Source organism: Microtus oregoni, unplaced genomic scaffold, assembly GCF_018167655.1.
Source record: "Microtus oregoni isolate MIOR12 unplaced genomic scaffold, Mior012 000005F_ref0000423, whole genome shotgun sequence".
In the NCBI taxonomy this organism is placed as follows: Eukaryota; Metazoa; Chordata; class Mammalia; order Rodentia; family Cricetidae; genus Microtus; species Microtus oregoni.
The window spans coordinates 29,214,420-29,235,750 of record NW_024543064.1 but is presented as its reverse complement, the minus strand read 5'-3'; the positions used below and the strand labels follow the sequence as shown (position 1 = coordinate 29,235,750).

Here is a 21,331-nt window from a genome sequence, read left to right as displayed (position 1 = left end):
CTCAAGTGCTGGGATTAAAGGCGTACACCACCACAGCCCAGCTGACAATAAAAAATTTTTTAAAGAGATAAATTGTGGCAGAGTGTCCTGTTGGCCTGGTGCCAGAGAGACAGCAAGCAACCCCACCCACGCCCACCCCCACCAGCCATAGCCCTCTCTGGACCATACCTGGCGTAGTTAGCACCCAGCCCTAATTCATCCTTTGTGTTACAGATACCTTTTGTTGCTCTATGTGAATCTTGTCTAAGAGTTTCCCAAGAATACAGAGCCTATGCAAAACTTGGTTAGGGGCATCCCGGAAAACTGTGGTACCTCATGAATCAGGTATTTACACTTGGTATTGTATTTTTGGAAGCTTCATTCAGGCTGTTTGGGGATATGGAAATCTACTGGCTAAAGTGTAAATATGGAGAAAAATAAAAACTCCACGAACTAAGGGAAAGTGCTTTTCAGTCCACTGAGACTGGGAACCCCTGTGGCCACAAAGGTGGAGTTAATTCTCAAGGTGTCATTGAGTATTCATTTCACGAACCCGCATAAACCCAAACACCAGTACTGATACCCACAACAAGAAACGAGAGCATTATCTACACAAAGACTATTATAAAAATATTATGCTGGGATAGTGAGACAACTCAGTGGTTAAAGATGCATACTGCCAAACCAGATGGCTTGAGTTCAGTGAATGGAACCCACGGAATAGAAGGAAAACTCCTGAAAGTCTGAACTCCATATTCACACTGTGACATGAGTATGAGTGCATATACATGCAAACAAAAATAAAACGTAAAAAAAATAATAAATCACATCATTGTTTATAATAATCCCACACCCAAAGAGGGGGAGAGCCCAAATGCCATCTACTTCTGAAGAAAAAAAAATGACATCTATAGTATGTAATATAACAAAATACTAAAGAGCAGTGAAAAGCCGACATATGCCAGGAGGTGGTGGTGCACTTTAGAGGCAGAGAAAGATGGGTCTCTGAGTTCGAGGCCAGCCTGGTCTACAAAGAAAGTTCTAGGTCAGCCAGGGCTACAGACAGAAACCCTGTCAGGGGTGGGGGACTAGAGGGGGTGGGAGTAGAATTCCAATGTACCAGGCATAGTGGTGAAGTCCTTTAATCCTAGCACTCAGGAGACAGAGGCAGAGAGATCACTATGAGATTAAGATCAGCCTGGTCTGCATAGAGAGTTCCAGGACAGTCAGTCAAAGCTACAAAGAGAAATCCGGTCTCAGGAGGGGGAAGAGAGGGAGAAGGGAAGATGTTCTAAAGCTGTGCCAATAATTCTCAGGTTTAGATCCATGCTAGCAGTTTACAGGCAACACAGGAACAGAGGACATTGTTAGAAGATATTCCAGGAATGCTATCAACATCTTTTTTTTTTAAGATTTATTTATTTATTATGTATACAACATTCTGCCTCGATGTATGCCCACACGCCAGAAGAGGGTGCCAGATCTCAGTACAGATGGTTGTGAGCCACCATGTGGTTGCTGGGAATTGAACTCAGGACCTCTGGAAGAGCAGCCAGTGCTCTTAACCTCTGAGCCATCTCTCCAGCCCTGCTATCAACATCTTAATAAACTCTATAAAAGCCCTAAATTCTCCAACAAGTTGTACATGGGAAAAGATGGATTTGATACAATATATATGTAGACCTATTTTGGATTCTGAGTCAAACCAAGCTTTTTTTTTTTTTTTAAAAAAAGTGAGATCAAAGCCAGGCGGTGGTGGCGCACGCCTTTAATCCCAGCACTTGGGAGGCAGAGGCAGGCGGATCTCTGTGAGTCCGAGGCCAGCCTGGTCTACAAGAGCTAGTTCCAGGACAGGCTCCAAAACCACAGAGAAACCCTGTCTCGAAAAACCAAAAAAAAAAAAAAAAAAAGTGAGATCATTGAGCACATCATAACATTGATCAGACATACTAATTTTATGAAGTATTAAATTTTAAGGTATGAACTTTTTATGACTTGCTTAAACGAAAAGGCCTGCTCTTTCAGAGATACACACCAAACTATTTACAGATAAATGCATATAAGGTCTGAGCTGAGGCTTGAGGAGTGAATTAGGCTATAAAGGAGATCATGATTATGAGCTAATAATTCTTAAACTAGATGTGGGGTATGTGTTAATTCTTTACTACATTTTTTTCTATTTCCATAAATGAGTGAATTTCTTATAACAAAAAATGTGTTTGTGGAGCTGGAGAGACGGCTCAACTACTGAGAGCACTGGCTGCTCTTGTAGGTGAGCTGGGTTGAACTCCCAGCACTTACATGATGGCTCACAACCACCTGATAACTCCAGTCCCAGGGAGTCCAACATCCTCTTCTGGCCTGGCATGTACAGACACATATGCAGACAAATTCTCATATCCATAAAATAAACAAATTTTTCAATTAAAGAAAACGTGTTTGTTGTATTAGGTATGGCACACGTGGCCTCCTGCCTGCATGACAAGCAGCCTGCTACTCAGCCACACCCTCAGCACTGGAAGAGCTGTAAACGGAGAGAAGACAGCTCCCTGGTGAGGGTGCTTGGGAAAGCACCCACTCCATTGTGCCCCTTCCCCTATCACCACAGCTTCAACTGAGAGACACAGTTTTTCATTCTTTGGCCTGTAAGTTTTCTCCTTTAAAGGAGAATTAGTTGCTGTCGAGATAAACAGAGAAATATCAGGTATCACTTCATATCTGTGAGCACAGTATTAAGTGCTCACAATGACGGCACTTAATGTCAAAAAATTAACAGCAAACAATCAAAAGACTCTCTGTTCATATGAGTCTCAAGGAAGTAACTGCAGTCCTATGTAAAGGCTCAGCAAAATTTTTATTTCTACACTGAAGGGTACACTCACCCAGTTCAGGATCCCGGTTATTCCTACACTCAAACCTTGGGTGTAGACACCACAAGAATACACACTAATTCTACACACTCCCAACCTTCCTCACGCTGCAGAATACCAGCACTGGCCCTATACCAAAGACCTGTAATCTGAGAGTTTTCTCAGGGTCTAAGGAATTCTGAGACACTTGCTGCTCTATTCAACCAGAAGGTGGTGCAATCTCTCCAAGTAGGATGTCACTCTGGCCTCACCCCTGTGTCTCTTGACACCTACAAAAAGATGCTCCCCTCAGCCAATCATCCTAAATGCAACAAGTGGATACCCAGAGTTGTGAGAAACCGCTATGTTAGGTCGGACTAAAAGTGTGATTTAAAACGAACATTCTTTTTCCTAAAAGAGTGCTGTTCTTTTATAACAGCAATCCAGACATTAAAAGAATTTCTGCCAACTTTGAAAGAAATAGCACTGGAAAGGTCTTAAGAGCTGTAGATATTTTAGAATGCCACTGTTGTCACTACAAAATCTCCTACAGGCTGTGTTCCCCGCAGCACACAGACAACAACTAAGGGGCCATGATTAACCAGCAGTGTTCAAAGGTCAAGGGAGGAGAGTCTTGTCAGAGTGGATTACGACTCTTCACGCATCCCCTAACGTATCAGACCCAACATCACCCTACCCCTCATGCTGAGACCCTAATGAGCCCAGGTTTGACATCACCAAGAAAGCAGACTTCTAATTCCAGACTTCTAGGGACAAGACCAAACCACAAGAGAAAAATTCCAAAAATGATGACACTGGGAGCTAAGGATACAGCATAGTGTTTCCAGGCTCATTTTAATTCTCCTTTACAATTGCTACCCATCGTTGTTAACCAAACACAGAGAAGTGACGCAAATTCTGTCTGCAGAACGCAATACAGGTTTCTAGGCCATGAACAAATTGAGTAACAAGAACCCGAGACCTTACCTGGAAATGCAAAATAATGGTCCAGATGAGCCCCAGGGTTAGTTTGGGGTTGCCATCCGTGATGTCGTCGTTGCGGATGTTCACTAGCTTCACCTGAAAAAGAAAGTTCAGCCAGTCTAGAGCCCGAGAAGTTTCTTTCTGGATTGATTTTTCCTCATTTTCACTATTAATATACAGTTAAATTAATTTTTGGCTGAAGAGTCTATGAATTCAAATACTTTATAGCACCACATAAAACAACTCTCATTATTCCAAAACAGGCTCCATGACACCCCTTTCAAATAGTCAAACCCTGCCTCATTCTGAAGTCCCAACCACCACTGGCTTATTTAGCTTTTTCTAGAACGTCATATAAATGGCATGTAACCTTTGGTACTAGGTTGTCTCCCCACCCCTATAAGAGCATAATGTTCTTGAGATTCCCTTCCGAGCTGCTACATGAATGACTTGTTCCCTGTGATTGCCAGGGAGTATTCTATTGTACAGCTGTCCTGCCCTGAGATGGCCCCTTCACCCACTGAAGGGTTCATGGATTATTTCCAGCTTTTGGAATTTCTGAGTTAAGCTTCAATGTTCTTGTTCAGATTGTTGTGTGGATTATGCTTTCATTTCTCTAGGGTAGACTCCTTGGATATTGCTAGATCATACATAGCTAGATATACATAGCTTTGTAACAAACTGTCAAATGATTTTGCAGGGTAGCTGAACTATTCGGTACTCTCACCAGCAAAACTCACAGCATTGCAAGTCGTGTCAATAGTCAGAATCCTGACTTGTTTCTTTGGGGGTTAAAAGAGATGCCTGTTCTTTGTCATTACTCCTGCTCCTCTCTCCATTTCCTTCTCTCTGTCATAGATCTCTCTTCTGGATATAATGCCCATCTCAGTTTTACTCCTAAAACCCATTCCAAGGCCATAGTGTCAAAACCCTTTCCAAGAACATAATGTGCATAGACAAACAGGTAGCCCCTCCCTTTAGGATCGACTGTCCTACTATGCAGGAAACTGAGGTCTAAGTTTGCTGGTTCTATGAGACAGGGTCTCTCTTTGTAGCCATGGCTGTTCCGATCAGTTATGTAGAGCAGACTGGCCTTGAAAAGAGATCCACTGCCTCTGCCTTCTGAGTGTTGAAGTGCTGGGATTAAAGGTGTATTCCACCACCCTTGCTCTTTTTGGTTGCTTTGTTTTGTTTTAAGATGTTTATTTTTATTTTCTGAGTGTTTCACCTACATGTATGCCCGATGTTCAAGGAGGCCAGAAGAGGGCATCACATCTTTTGGAATTGGCATTACAGACAGAATAAGGGGCCATGTGGGTGCTAGACATAGGAACACAGGTCTTCTGAAAGAGCAACAAGTGATCTTAACCACTGAGTCTTCTCTCTAGCCTAAAACTGAGGATTCTTAATGAAGACGTAAAGTTTTAAACAGAGTGGCTTAGCAAGCCACTCATCTGCTTCAACTCCACTGGTCTTTTCTGCCGTTCTCTCACAGAGTTCTTGCTACTTGGGACAGCTGGAAGGGGAGGTCTCTGTCTCATCTACTGAACTGAAACCTATCTGTAAAGGATCCCTGTGATCTCCACTCGAGGATACACTAAAGTTCATCTGGAAAAGGTCTTCCCTTTTCTGTACTTAGGTTCTAACCCTGGGGCGGTGTGGAGATGGGAGAAGCTGCTCTTCCTTCCCTAGTCACTAACAACCGAAAGCCGCCATAAGGACGGTACCATTGTGTTCATGTGGCACAGTCCTTCCCCTACCCTTGGGATGCACATCCCTTGGCCAGCACATCTCTAATAATTTCTTCAATGACCTTAGCACTTGACTCTTATTTTCTTTTCCTTCCTTACCATCTGTCACCCTTCTTACAATCTTAACACACACATTGATGACTCAAGTGTCACCCTATCTGCAGTTTGCTTGACTTCTCAATTCTGAAGACACTTTGGTCACCTGCATAATTAGGTTTGGGCTCCCCATTACAAGAAACTGCTCTAGTCAATCCCTGCCCTTCTGAGTCGATTATGGCTCTCATTTGCCCACATTTTCCTTCTATTATTGTCATCGATTCGATCCTCTGTCCCTATTTGCACTTCCAGCTTATCAATTCTTATTTTAGCTTGTCTGTAAAGACATTTCTGAGGTTTTTCTAACTCAACATACAGACATTCCAATGTGGCTTCCTCTGAAATATTCCAATAGCCTCCATTTCTCCTACCATTCATTATTAAACCATGTAAACATATAGATAGATCATCAATTATAGGCCACTTGATTTGACGAGTACTGAAGCTAAAAATGTTAAGAACATGTTCCCTAGCCTAAGAGAACCTGCAGTACATTGGAGCATATGAGGAATTAACAATACATTAATAAATGTTACATTCATACATTATTGTAGAAGCACTAAGAACATTCTCCCAAGTTAATTAGATTAAAAAATGCAAATCATTTAATGTCATGTTGACTTACTGTTGTTAGTCAATCCTATTTATGCCAATTTTTTTCCCATAGAGCTCACACCAAGGAGGTGGACCCTCTGACTCTCCCTGCCTCATCCACCTTCTTCCCTACCACAAGACAGCATTATCTTCACCCTCTATCCTTTCTCCCTAATGAGAGGCAAGTCTTTTTCAAAAACAACTTCACCAGCAAGGCTTGGTGATACATGCTTTTATTCCCAGCACTCAGGAGGCAAGGGCAGGTAAATCTCCCATGAGTTCAAGGTAGGCCTGGTCTACATAGAGAGTTCCAGGCCAGCGAGGGCAACATAGTGAAACTCTATCTGTAAATTAACTAATTACTAATAACTAGAGAAATTGTGCTCTGCTTCTTATCCCTTGGGCCTGAGAGGACAGAAGGGTAGAGACCAGCACTGACCGGAGGAGGAGCATAGGCCCACATGTCAGGAGATTGGAGTTCAGTTCAAGTCCTAGCTCTGCTCTAACTTCTGGGATCTGGACCAGGTCACTTCAGATAGCCAAATTTCATTCTCTTTAATGCAAATAACTGAAAGAAACTGGATTCTTGGATCTCTATGATATTTTCTAGAATAAACATGTTAGGAGACTTCTATCCTTTTCTACCACCTCCCATCCCCCAGTCCTTGGTCATTTTGTTTTGAGTTAGGGTCTTGCAATGTAGCCCAGCCTGGGCTCAAACTCATGATGATTCTCCTGTCTCAGCCTCCCAACTGCTGGGTTATAGACATGGACCACCACACACAGCTCTGTGACTCTTAATTCGCCTGATAATTTTCAGTGTTTTTCTTTTACTGGCTTCTCCTCCTTTGTCTGAAACCTCTTGCTGTCTTCCTTATCTAGGAAGGAAACAATGTCTTTTGTCTTTTTCCCTTTGATATCTAGGTTTACTATGTTCCAAATATTTCCACTCTATTAAACCCTCTTCTTGGCCAGACTTGGTAGTGCATCTCTATGACCCTAGTACTTGGGAGGCTGATAGAGAAGCACCTAGAGTTTGAGACCAGACTGAACTACAAGGCTTGCCTCAAAATAATAAATAATCTAGGTGTAGTGGCATATACCTTTAGTCTCAGCACTCTGGAGGCAGAGGTAAGCAGATCTCTGTAAATTTGAGGCTAGCCTGGTCTATATGTTAAGTTTCAGACCAGTTTGAGTTACATAATGAGGCTCAGAAAGAAAGAAGGAAAGGAGCGAGGGAAGGAGGGAGGGAGGGAGGGAGGGAAGGAGGGAAGGAGGGAAGGAGGGAGGGAAGGAGGGAGGCAGACACAAATAAATAACCAGCCATTCCCTTAAGTCACTACTGGGGATTTGGCTCAGTGATAGAGTCCTTCCTTGCCTATTGAGCACATGACCTTGGGTTCAATACCCAGAACCACAAAAGCCATCACTGCATGAGTCAGACCTTTTCCTCAGACTGATATGTCTGACTAACTACCCTGGACTTCCCTTGTCCTACCAGTTTTTTTGTTTGATTGTTTGTTTGTTTTTTTTTTTCGAGACAGGGTTTCTCTGTGGTTTTGGAGCCTGTCCTGGAACTAGCTCTTGTAGACCAGGCTGGTCTCGAACTCACAGAGATCCGCCTGCCTCTGCCTCCCAAGTGCTGGGATTAAAGTCCTACCACTTTCTTCGCAGGTTTTTTTATCTTCATTTTGAACCCCCATAGGTCTTTTAGTTTCATCTTTGTTCATGAACATGGATCCTCTCAAAAAAGCTCTTTGTTCTGTGTAAGGACAAAGAGTCTGAATTGGATCCCATTGGATGTTCTTACCTGCCGCTGCTTTAAGAAGTCCAGGGCAATCTGCACATTCTGCAGCCTGTGAAAACGCATCCTGCCCTTCTCCCGAGGCTACAATGAAAAACAGGGATGCTAATTTTAGCTATGCCAATTTACCTCTACACAGCCTTTCCTCTTTCATTTCAAGTACTAAAAGACCACACAAGAATTCCTCAGGGCTGAAGCCAGGCGTGGGAGCATTAGATGAAGCACCTTTGAGAGCAGGGCCTGCATGTATGGACCAGACACTCAGCAGCTGACAACGCCTTGCATCATACAAACCACAAACTAATCTGAGCTCTGTCACTGCACCGGTGTCGCCTCCTCCACAGGCTCTTCTGTGGCTGTGTGTAGCAGAGCTTGCTGTGAGGTTAATAGGAACATAGAGTGTAGTTCTATGGCTCCTAAAAGCACAGTTGCCTGCACTGCAGAGAAAAGCCAGAAAGTCCTAACTGCATAACTCAGTAACAAGTAGAACCAACCGTATTGCAAACTGACCAGAGAAGGGTGACTGTCTCTAGGAGGGCAATTTTTAAGTACAGAGAATGAAGTTAAAGGTGTCCAAGAAAAGCTAAAAATGAAAAAAAAAGGGGGGGGGGGAGAAAAAGAAAAATCTAAACTCGGAGAGAAAATCTAGGAATTAATCCATCTCCCACGAAGGTGAGTGTCACTCTAGGAAAGCCAGACATCCACAACTGAAATTCTCAGAGCAATGAAGTCTTAATGGTGACGGGCTGTTTAAAAATCACGAAGAAAACTGCTTATGCCACTTAATCCTTGGGTCACACAACAAAGCAAAAAACAAAAGTCATCTTCATCTGGTGCCTGTCACCCTTGCCCAGGGGCTCAATCATGACTGCTAGGAGGTGAGTGAGGGCTGCCTGCCCTGCGAGTGCTATAAACAGGCATCTGCTCTCACAGCTCTTCACTTTGCAGTGCTAATTTATTTTTCTAAGGCTGGAGCTGGGGCATCATCCTCATTAGATTACACCAATTCATTTGTAAATATTAAAATGATACACGAATTAAAAGGCTGACCAAATATAAGGTAGTTCTATGGTAGGATCTGTAATAAGGAAATGTTATAGTAGCAAAAAAGTAGCCCAACACAAGAGAGAAGAGAGTGTTCCTTCTGGTACATGCCAGCATTTCCAAACAACATTCTCCAAATGGGATTGTACAGAAATGCCAAGGCCTCTCTGCAAAACAGGATAACTTCTTCTGTGAAGCTTTAGGGACATTTTTTCTTCGGCAAGAGCCTTTGTTCAATCATTTCAAACCAACTATGAATACAACTTAGAGAATTACAGTCTAAAATAAAATTCTAAGGCAATGGGGAAGGGAGATGAAAAGATGACTTGAAGAGCTCAGGGATTGGGGAGTGTCACCCTGTCTCTGAAAACAGATTATGGGTTATAATTTAGGATCTATCTCCAAAAGTAAACAGCTAGGAGCATGCAAGTTAAAATCTGTTCCTTACAGTAACTAGAGAATTACTGACCAAAGCCAAAGTATCTCATGCAGTGAGTTTGCAAACAACACTTTATTTTGAAACAATTGGCATGTGCTTGGTAAGAACCCAGAGGCTGGAAAAGTGGAGAGAGATATCAGTTAGTCTATACTGTGGAACTGTGAGCAACTGATTTTCATGCTGTCAGCTACACGTCCACAGTTCTGCAATCGATTCAGGCAACACAACAAGGCCAGCAGAAAGCCATAGGTCTCCAGGTCACAAAGGGACTTGACATTTCCAAGTACTGTGATTATTTTTGTGCCAATCATCCTGAGATAAGCAAAACATTCCCACTTCAGGATTCTCTAATAGTAGTAATAGACACAATTAGTTTTAACTATTTTCTTTGGGACCCATATTCCCTGGTGGAAAAAGAAAGCAATTGGTGACCAAGCTACTTGAAGACCTTGAGAACTCTGGCCTCTCTGATGGCCCTGTAGTGCCAGCTGGAATGCTGGCATTCCCAGGAAGACCTACTACATCATCATCATCTTCCTCCTCCTGATCCTCGCTGTTTGTATGGCGCCAGGAGGGCATGCTCACAAGACGAAGGGTCTTCAGCCCTGCTGGCTCCTTTGACCACCAACCAAAGAAAACACAACAGAGGAACAGAAAAGAAACACACACACACACACACACACACACACACACACACAAAATGAATAAATGTTTTTTTTTAAAAAAAAAGTGAAAACACCACCCACCTCCAAAAGAGAGAAAAATAATCAAGTTAAGATAAGAATAGAATATAATGCATGCTTCTGGTTTTGAGAATATCGTCAATTCTCCATGTCTGCCTACCCTACATTTGTAAAATCTGCTATGGGAGGAAAAGAAGACAAGAGAAACTCTGAAAGACATATCATGCCAGGCAATAGTGGCTCACATTTTTAATCCCAGCACTCAGGAGACAGAGGCAGGTGGATCTCTGAGTTCAAGGCCAGCCTGGTCTACAGTAGTGAGTTCCAGGAGAGCCAGGACTGCTACACAGACAGAGAAACCCTGTCTCGAAAAAACAAACAAAAAAAGGATGACCTTCCAACATGAAACTCACTGTTAACTCATCAATACAATAATCAATTGTATGAGATAGACTGAAGTAGTGCTGCGGAATAAAGTCCACCAGACAAGAATGGAATTCCAGTATCTTACCAGATTATGAATGAGGGCCAGAAGAGAACTAGGAGAATATATGCTAGTTATGCTAACAAAGGTTTATGGCAATTCTGGCCACTAAAAATACATGTAAATAATTGTTCTACAAGTTTTTTTTTTTTAATTAAACCCAAAACAAAGGGCTCAGGGAAACCAAGCCCCAATCCTAGAAGGAGTTGAACATCACATAAGCAGTGAAATGTAGTCTGCCAAATTCTATTCTTTTAACACAACAAACAGTGACTAAGAATCCACCAGAGGCATCGAGTGGGCTGCGATTCAGACAGCTTGTGCTGTGTGCCTCTGCAGGTCTCTTTCCAACAGATGCTTCCAATATCCAAGTGAAAACTGCGTTGCCTATGGCACTAAAGAGAGAGACACTGGAGCACAAGAAACACTTGCTTAGATATCTGAAACAAACATCCCAAGGAGTGTTATTTTAACACCTCAGACAAAGCAAGTATAATATAAGACCCATCCTTTGACAGGCCAGGAGGCCCAGTCAGGATTTCCTTTCCCGCAAGCATTCTCTACAGAGCCCATCAGTACTGCTTTCTGAGACTACGTACAGGCACCAATTTCAACATCTGTGAGATTCAACAGATCATGGAAGAAAATTAGGTAAAACACCTGGGCTTTTAAATTAAATTTTAAATCCTTAGCTGAATATGGAAAATTAGAAGAAAAAACAATAAAATATAATAGAGAACTGGGGAGTCTATAAACAAAACAAAACAACCTATAGGAAGGAAATGCAATTTATAAAAAAAAAAAAACTTTAAACACGAATAAATGTTCCTGAAATATTAGTATCTAGAAAGAAATGAAGAATGATGAAGAAGTTGTCAGGCAATACAAAGTACAAACTATTTCTGATTTTATCAAGACATAAGACCTACAGCTGGAGATACAGTTTAGTTGTACAGTGCCTTCTAGTAGGTGAGGCCTCAAGTTCAATCCTTAGAGATCAAGGGAGAGGGGTCTCACATGACAATACATAATGCATAAACTGAGATGATATTGCTTGTAAACTATATGCCTCAGTTAGAAATCAAGTGTATCAATAACCTCGTCTACTCCTTCCTGCTACCCAGTGGAGCAAGCAGGTCATCTGTATGGACTGCTGTCAGTAGCCTCGCTTGCAGGGTACGCATTAGAAGAAAGGCTCTTACCAGTTTGATGCCCGAGAGAACCTCCAACAGAGAGATCAGGTTGTGTCCATCCCGAAGGTCTTCATATAGATCATTGATGTGTTTGCGAACCTGTGAAGGACAGTGAGACAAGCCAGTCATTACCTGACCTGGAATCATTTGATCATCCACCAGACAACATCTAGTTCTAGATAAATCTGAGAATTAAAAAATGGGAATCAAAAAGCAATAATAAAACTCAGGAATTACCAAGTCTGAGCAAAACTCGTATGTAATAATAGTGTTTATCACAGTATATGTGTTTTCTAAATTGAAGCCAGGTCTATCATATTCTAACCAACACTGGTTATATTCTAGAAAGCGTGACAAGGACATAGGGAATCAATTATCCTGAAAACATGTCAAGAATGACTACAGACTAAAAATGTGATTGGCTAAAATGGGCAGATGAGGCCACTCAGTGTCTGAAAATTCTTCTGGGATGCTAAGAAAAAGCCAAAAGAGAGACACCCAACATTTTACTTGGCATACTCCAATGTAAACAATCTCTACATATTTCTAATAATAAATTTGAGAATTATCTTTAATTTTTAAATTGTATTTTATTTATTTTTTATTTTCGAGGCAGGGTTTCTCCGTAGCTTTTGGTTCCTGTCCTGGAACTAGCTCTTCTAGACCAGGCTGGCCTCGAACTCACAGAGATCCGCCTGCCTCTGCCTCCCGAGTGCTGGGATTAAAGGCATGCGCCACCACCACCCGGCTTTTAAATTGTATTAATCGAAATAAATACAATTGTATAGTTAAAACTATGGTTAAAAAACAGATCTCACTTTGAAAAATGTGGTTGATGTTGAACATGATGCTTAATGCTTTATATTTTATTTTATCCATCACTCATAACTGTGGGTATTTAGTCATTCCTAGTTTATACATGAGGATTCAGCATAGCCCAAGCTCATGAAGTGGAGGCTTTGGCTTCAGTTTGGTACTTTTGGCTTATTCTTCCCCATTAAGCATTAGGCTGTATGGGCAGTCAGCATCTTCCCTTCTGAAGAATTGTACTGTAAAATTTATTATTCTGATTCCACAGAAGACACAGGGAGTAGAGGCTTCAAAGAACTCAGGTCTCATAGCTATGGCTTTGCTGCCACAAGTCTTCTGACTCTGAGTTTATAAACAATTCCACTAAGAGATACTAAGAGAAGACTGATAAAAATGGGAAGAAAACAATTCTTACATAAATAAATTTCTAGACAACAAAAGAAAGGATGTTTTCAGAAGTAATGAGTTCAAGCTGTGAGATCCTGTCTCAAAACAAAAAGCAATTTGGGAGTTAGATGATGTAGGCGGGGTTATCTGTCTATGTGTTATTTTCATTGGTTAATAAAGAAACTACTTTGGCCCTTTGATAGGACAGAAAATTAGGTAGGCAGAGTAAACAGAACAGAATGCTGGGAAGAAGGGAAGTGAATCAGTCACCATGACTCTCCTCTCCAAGATGGACACAGGTTAAAAATCCTTCCCGGTAAGCCACCACCCTGTGGTGCTACACAGATTAATAGAAATGGGTTAATCAAGATGTGACAATTAGACAATAAGAGGCTGAAACTAATGGGCCAGGCAGTGTTTAATGAATGCAGTTTGTGTGTTGTTATTTTGGGTGTAAGGCTAGCCGCGCGGGAGCCGGGCGGGATGAAAAGCAGGCCTGTTCGCCACATCACCACAGAGAGACATCAGTATATAAAGCCTTATAAGTAAGAAGATCTAAGTTTGATCTCCAGCACTCATGTAAAATGCTGGGTACAATGGCAAGCACTTGTAACACAATACTAGAGATCAGAAATCCTTGCTTGGCCAGCCAGTCTAGGCTAATTGGAAAGCCCCAGATCCAAGTGGCAAACCCTGTCTTAAAAAACAAGATGGGGGGGGGGGGGCAGTGATGGTGGCACACGTCTTTAATCTCAGCACTCGGGAGGCAGATCCCTCTGAGTTCAAAGCCAACCTGGTCAACAGGGCGAGCTCCAGGACAGGTTACACAAAGAAACCCTGTCTGGGGGGCGGGGGGTGGGGTGGGAGAAGGATGGTAGCCTGAAGAAGAACACCACCACAGGTTGCCCTCTTTTATTTTTATATAATTTATTATACATTTATAACTTAATTTTAATAATGATTATATTTGACAACCAGCTTACAAATTGCTGAGCATTTAACATTTTGTTCTCATGATTCTACAGAGCCAGACCTGTTGTGTAATAACTTTTTTTGTACACTGTGAAGATGTGTCTTTTTCAAGGCACCTTCTGACTGGTTTAATAAAGATATGAATAAGCCAGGCGGTGGTAGCATGTGCCTTTAATCCCAGCACTTGGGAGGCAGAGGCAGATGGATCTCTGTGAGTTCGAGGCCATCCTGCTGTACAAGAGGTAGTTCCAGGACAGGCTCCAAAACTACAGAGAAACCCTATCTTGAAAAAAATAAAGAAAACAACAACAATAAAAACCAAACAAAAAAAGGATATGAATGGCCAACAGGTAGGCAGGAAGAAGTTAAGCGGGACGTCAGGGCAGAGAGAGGAAGAAGAGAAGAATCAAGGCATGGAAGTGACACCAAAAGATGTGGAAAGGAAACAGGAAGCACAAAATGAAAGAGAGATAAAGTCACAAGGCAAAATGTAGATTAATATAAATGGGTAACGTTCTAAGAGCAAGTGGGACAAGCCTAAGCTATAGGCCGAGGTTTTATAATTAATAGTAAGTCTCTGTCATTTTTTGTGAGCTAGCGGCCCAAAGGAACATCTGACTACACAAACCAGACCAACAACTCCAAGATATCAACATTTTCTCCCTCAAATGATTCAATGTTTCAAGATTTTGTTGTACATAAAGCATAGTCAACTGCTAACAAATGAAGAGATCATAAAGGCTAGAAGGGGGAAAATTCAAATACAGCAAGTTTTAAATGTCAGTGAAAAGACCTCCAAATGGAAATGTTCTTGAAGCTGTGGGAATGATCAGAATTCGCCCAGGCCAGCTGAGAACTTCACTTTAGAAGCCACATGCATTGAGATGCTAGCTAAAGACATGGGGATACTGGGTTTTCAAAGATAGGAGTAAGAAAGAAGAACAGAGTGCTAGGAATGGGGCCTTGGGGAGTAGCCTAAATTAGAAGCCAGGAGATGGAAAAACAATCAATAAAATAGAGGCCAGGAGTGGGGTGGGAGAGAGAAAAACTAAGCAAAGAAAAAGCAGAAGCAGTAAGAGAAAGAAGAAGAAAAAAGCACAGTCAAGGTAGGAGATTGTAGCATGAAAGAAGTGTGACAGGGATCAAGGAGGGTGGCAACTAAAACTGTTTCAAGTTTTTAAAAATCATCATCATCATCATTATTTTTATGTGGTGTGTGTGTGTGCGTGCACACACGTATGTATTGTGAATGCAAGCCTATGGAGGTCAGAGGACAACTTCAGGAGTCAGTTTTCTTACTTCCACAGTGAGTTTCCAGAATTAAACTCAGGTTATCAGGCTTACACAGAAAGTGCTTTTACCCACTGGTCCTTTTAAAAAATGTTTTATGCCCCTATAAATTAGTACAAGTTGGTTGTGTGTATGTGCAAGCATGCAAGTTGAGAAAATTTTCAAGAGAATAATATAATGGAAATCATACCATAAATTAGCAAATGGCCAAGTTAAAAAAATTTCAGGACCTGGGAACATAGCTCAGTGGTGAAGTGCTAGCCTGATGGACACAAAGACCTGGGCTCACTCTCTGGTATCATTTGTTTTTTAAAAGGACACACTGGTTAAGAGTACTTTTGCTCTTTGAGAAGACCTGAGTTTAGTTACTAGCACCCATGTAAGGTAGCTCCTAACTACCAACACTCCAGCTTTCAGGGATCCAATGCCCTCTTCTGGTATTACAACACACATGTGGCATACAGGTGCATGTGCACACATACATGGATCATTTTTTAAATGCTAGAAAATAACTCATAATTGATTATAAAAAGGGACAACTGAGGAGATATATTATTTTTTAATTACATTTTTGGTAGGCATGATGGCAGACACCTATAATCCTAGCACTCAAGAAGCACAATCAGGAGAATAAGGAGATTGAAGACCAACATGAGCTAGAGGAAACCTTGTCTCAAAATACCGCTCATGGTACAGACCTAAACAGAGAACACGCAACAAATATCAAATGGCTGAAAGAAATTTAAGGAAATGCTTAACATCCTTAACTATCAGAGAAATGCAAATCAAAACAGCTCTGAGATTCCATCTTATACCTGTCAGAATGGCCAAGATCAAAAACACTGAGGACAGCTTATGCTGGAGAGGATGTGGGGTAAGGGGAACACTCCTCCATTGCTGGTGGGAGTGCAAACTTGTACAGCCACTTTGGAAATCCCTATGGCAATTTCTCAGAAAATTAGGAATCAACCTACCTAAAGACCCAGCAATACCACTTTTGGGTATATACCCAAAGGATGCTCAATCATACCACAAGGACATGTGCTCAACTATGTTCATAGCAGCATTATTTGTAATAGCCAGAACCTGGAAACAACCTAAATGCCCTTCAACCAAAGAATGGATAAAGAAAATTTGGCATATTTACACAATGGAGTACTACTCAGCAGTAAAAAAAAAAAATAATAATAACATCTTGAAATTTGCAGGCAAATGGTTGGATCTAGAAAAAACCAATTTGAGTGAGGTAGCCCAGACCTGTAGTGATATTTCATTTATATTTTAATAAATAAAGCTTGCTTGAAGATCAGAGAATAAAACAGCCCAGCTGATCAACCTTACAGACAGGTAGTTGTAACACACACCTCTAATTCCAGTCCTAGAGAAGACTATAAAGCGGGAGGAGGCACCTCTCACACACAGTCTCATTCTAGATTTCTGGAGACAAGACCACCATTTCGGACTGAGGTTGAGGTAGAGCCAGTGGCTGGCTGTTTTGCTTTTCTGACCTTCAGGATGAACCCCAATTTCTGTCCCTGGATTTTTATTAATTATGCTACACAGACCCAGAAAGACAAATAAAATATGTACTTACTCATAAGTGGCTTTTAGACATAAAGCAAAGAAAAATCAGCCTACAGTTCACAACTCCGGAGAACCTCGACAACAAAGAGGACCCTAAGAGAGACCTACATGGATCTACACAGGAAGAAGAAAAAGTCAAGAAGATCTCCTGAGTCACAGGAGAGGGGAGGAAAAAAGGGGAGCAGAGAAAAATGTATAGCGCAATAAAAACAATTAAAAAAAACCACTCATCCCTTTCCACCTTGAACTTGATATACATGATTCTTCTTTTGAGGGCTGCTTTGTTTTTGAAATGGGGTCCTATTACATTGCCTAGGCTGCTCAGAACTCCTGGTCCCCACAATACTTCTACCTCTGCTTCCCAAACACCGGGGTCTACATGCATAAGCCACTGCGGGAAGTGCCAGAGCTGGATCCAGATCACTGTGCCCTTATTTTTAGCTGCGTTCTTCCCCTTAAAAGTCTTCGATAGTCTCTACAGCAACAACAGCAAACAGCTTTCCTGTGTCATTTTTTTGACATTGGGAAACTTGATCCAAAAACTTTCCTCTAAGATAATGTATTAAAAGGAAACACACAGCTTAATGTCCTTGACCCAACTAAGTAGAAGAACAACAAACAAGGAAGTTTTCAGACAGGCGTACAGGCGCACACCTTTAATCCCAGGATTTGGGAAGCAGAAGCAGGCGGATCTCTGTGGATTTGAGGCCAGCCTGGTCTACAGAGATAGTTCCAGCACAGCAGAGAGAAACCCCGTCTCAACAAAAGAAAACAAAACAAGTGCTGCAGTGTGTCTCAGGTTCTTGTCTCCATTTCTGAAAAGATGGGTAAAGGATGTGGTATTAGAATACCTGTTTAGCATGTGCAAGTTTCTGGGTTCAGTTCTCAGAATGAAATTTGGGGTCAGCTGGGAAGAGTTGGAGAGTAGTGAACCCTCTAGGCGGCCTGAGCAGGGGCTGCATACCAAACAGTGCTGGGAACCCTCAGTGTTGTCCTATATTCAACTGAGTCTTCGACTGTACCGGGAAGTCAGATGTGGCATTGCACACGAGTAATCTCAGCACTTGAAAGACTGAAATAGGAAGCAGGAAGTGTGAGGCCACCCTGGGCTTGAGTGAGACTCTGTCTCAAAAACCCAAACCACACAAAAGGTAAGGAGGGGTGCGGGGAGAACTAAATCTAGAATTTGAGAGGCTTAATTGGTTTTGATATTACACTGGCCTATTGACCAAAGAAAGAATCTGAGTGTAGTTTTACAGCCAAACAAAAGATGCCTGAGTTTCACAAAATAAATTTGTTCCCTAACATTCAATCGAAAGTTCAAAAACTTCAGTCTTAGTAGACTGATTGTGGTTAGTAGTGGATCTCGCTCTCCTAAACATCCCAAGATGAAAAAGTGCTGCTGGAATCAGACAGCCTGAAAATGATGGAAACAGCCCAGGGGTTCAGTAAAGCTCTGGCTGGCCTCCAGTGTCCAACAATGCTGTGATGTGTTCCTCTAGTTCCCCTTTCCCAGGCCTCCTGTCATCACACAGTACTGAGGCAGAGGTCCAACAGGCAACATCAGCTACAAAGGAGTATCAGAGAGCCAGAGCACTTGAATCCAAATACAAAGTTTAGTGGTCCAGCTTGAAACAGACATTTGGCTTGTCCAACGGTTACAGACCTAGTGGCCTTGATAACGGCTTATGAATGCCCTTAACCTCTGTCCCTCACTAGCTGCACGATCTTGGGGAACTCATTTCACCTCTCTAATTTTCACCTCTTTTGTCGTGAAAACTGAGAGGATTATATTCTAAAATCCATAAAAGATAGCATCATTATTTAGGCAGCAGCCCTCTTCAGAGGTTACTGTAAAAACAAATCAGAGAAAATACACTTAGTAAGCTATAAAGCACTACTACTATTTACTCAAGGTAGCAAATAGTATCGGCTATCCCTCATGTCCCAGTGCAATGCTTGAAGCTAAAGTAATATTATACCGTCTCAGTCTCCATGGGCATTCTAACAGGAGACAGTATGCAAACACACAGGCAACTGTTCCAAGTGACTCAGAATAGAGAGGGGATTGCAAGTCACTTATTGTAAGGAATGTAGGTCAGAAAGATTATATCCCTTAGCCAAAAATGGTCAGTAGACGGTGGCCAAGCATAGGAAACTGGGGTGAGCATTCTAGGAAGAGGAACAAATAAAGCAATAAAGAAGAACAAGGACTTCAGGGAGCAGCCAGTTAACAGGTGTGACCACAGCAGAAGTTTTTGGAAATGAAGCTGGAGAAGGAAGTTAGAGCCACGTTAAGAAGGACTCTGAAGAAGGACAGGGAGGCATATCAAATCATCAGAGATCAATTAGAGATAACTGGAAACCACTCTAGGAATTCACAGCAGTAAATAAAGCTTTTGGTTGAGGTCCTCTTTCTGCCCCGCCTCTCTCTTGTCTTAGCTGGTTCTGAAACCACAAAACTGCAAAAAAAACAAAAACAAGATGTGTTTCTCTAAAAGATTGTGATAGTTAGATTTAATTATCATCCTGGCACAACCTAGATTCGCCTAGCAAGAGAGTCTCAATGAAGGATTGTCTAGATCAGGTTGGCCTATAGGCATGCCTGGGAGGTATTTTTCCTAACTGCATTAACTGAGATGGGAAGCCAAAACCTAAATGTGGGTAGACCATTTGTGGGCTGGGCCATGAACTGTTCAAGCACGTGTGCATTTATTCCTCTGCTCTAGACTATGGATACAATGTGATTAACTGCTTCAATTGCCTGCTGGGACTTCCCACAATGAGGGACTGCGACCTAGAATTGTAGCCAGATAAACCCTTTCTCCCCTAAAGTTGTTTTATCAAAATGCTCTTATAACAATGGAAAGAAACTAGAACAAAGATACAATCTGAAAACAAAAACTGTAATCTTGCAGGAAGAATAAGGCATATAATTTCAGTAACAAATACATAAGGAAGACTAAGAGGTGCACAAAGGAAAGGGTGGTTGATTCTACATGGGAGAGTCAGGAAAATATTTATTGAAGGATATTAAGTTGATAGCCAAAACAGCCGGAGGGAGAGCAGAGCAAAGATACGGAGAAGTAAAACAGCAGGTCTCACAGCTTGGCAACAACTTTAGATAGGAGAGGAATTTGGCACTATGGGGGTGGGGAGGATAAGAAAAGTAGGCTGTGGTCCCTCCCACCACTCCTCAGGGGCCACCGGCAGTTAATCGTTGCTGAAGAAAACATGCTTTCTTCAGTAGCAGCCACTGAAAAGTTGAAAACCCTAATTAAACCCACTGGTTCTCTTCCTTTCCCAAACACTTCAACCCCCAATACATGGCAGAAGCCAGGGCTGGTTTTACATGTTAAGGAACATGTGTTACAAACTGAGGTCTAAAATTTCAGTTTCCTGTTTTAGTGGTGTAACTTTGAACAAGCTGCACATCCTCCCTAAACCTTATTTTCCTCACTGACAAAATAAGGTTATTAATAGAACATTCAGCACGGTCAGTGAAGGACTGTGAGCTAATCCTTGGGAAGGACTTACTCTAAAACGTCTGACTTATTGGAAGGCATCAATAAACTACCAATACCAATGTCACAATCAGTGTCCCTACAGGCCACTTTGTTAGGAGACTGTGATGGTGGGCAAGGCAAGAAATGAAGACTCCCTGGACACAGTGACAGATGTGAAAACACAGAAGCCAGCCACCTTTCTGAGCTGACTGATCAGATTTGGTAACAAGGGACAGACAGATTACTATTGGCACTCCTGAATCAAATATGATTCTAGATTCCTAACTAGAACAAAAGGCAATTTGAGATGTGCCAAATATAGGATACACCTGGGTAACATGCAGATGAATCAGCCAAGTAAACCTGAGAAAGGCACATGTGGGCTTGAGGTAAAAAGTGGGAAAGGCTCTTTTTCTTCAGGTTTTGTGATTTAAAAACCACCCTTACTGTAGCTGCCACTGAAGCAGTGGTACTAAAGTCAGGCAACAAACAGGAAGATAAAACTATGTCACTGAATATAGCAATTGTATTGTAGATTGCTGCTGCAGTCAGATAGAGAGGCAGAGACAGGCAGATCTCAAATTCAAGGGAAGCCTGGGTTACAATAGTGAGCCCCTGTCTCAAAATAAGGGCTGAGGAAAAGCAAGATGGCTCAGCAAACAAAGGTTCTCACCTCCAAGTCAAGGCCTGAGCTTCTGGAGTTTCACAAGATGGAGAGAACCAACTCCTGCCAAGTTGTTCCCCAACCACCAGATATGCACCATGGCACACACTCACAAGCACCCACCTGCACACACACACACACACACACACACACACACACACACACACACGCTCACAAGCACCTACCTGTATACACACACATGCTCACAAGCACCCACC

The 21,331-nt window shown here is 42.0% G+C and overlaps 1 protein-coding gene across 22 annotated transcripts in view; it reads right to left on the bottom strand.

Moving 5' to 3' along the window:
- The window catches only part of Macf1 (microtubule actin crosslinking factor 1), a 338,997-nt gene that overhangs the window by 179,357 nt on the left and 138,309 nt on the right, over positions 1-21,331 (bottom strand). For 17 of the 22 annotated variants that reach the window (XM_041651076.1, XM_041651084.1, XM_041651079.1 and 14 more), the window contains 4 exons: positions 11,910-11,999; positions 10,060-10,155; positions 8,064-8,141; positions 3,816-3,908 (listed from right to left, as the gene is read on the bottom strand). In XM_041651076.1, coding sequence (XP_041507010.1) covers positions 3,816-3,908; positions 8,064-8,141; positions 10,060-10,155; positions 11,910-11,999 — 357 coding nt within the window. The remainder of the gene's footprint in view (positions 1-3,815; positions 3,909-8,063; positions 8,142-10,059; positions 10,156-11,909; positions 12,000-21,331) is intronic. The other 5 variants (XM_041651089.1, XM_041651097.1, XM_041651098.1 and 2 more) reach the window with 1 other exon arrangement.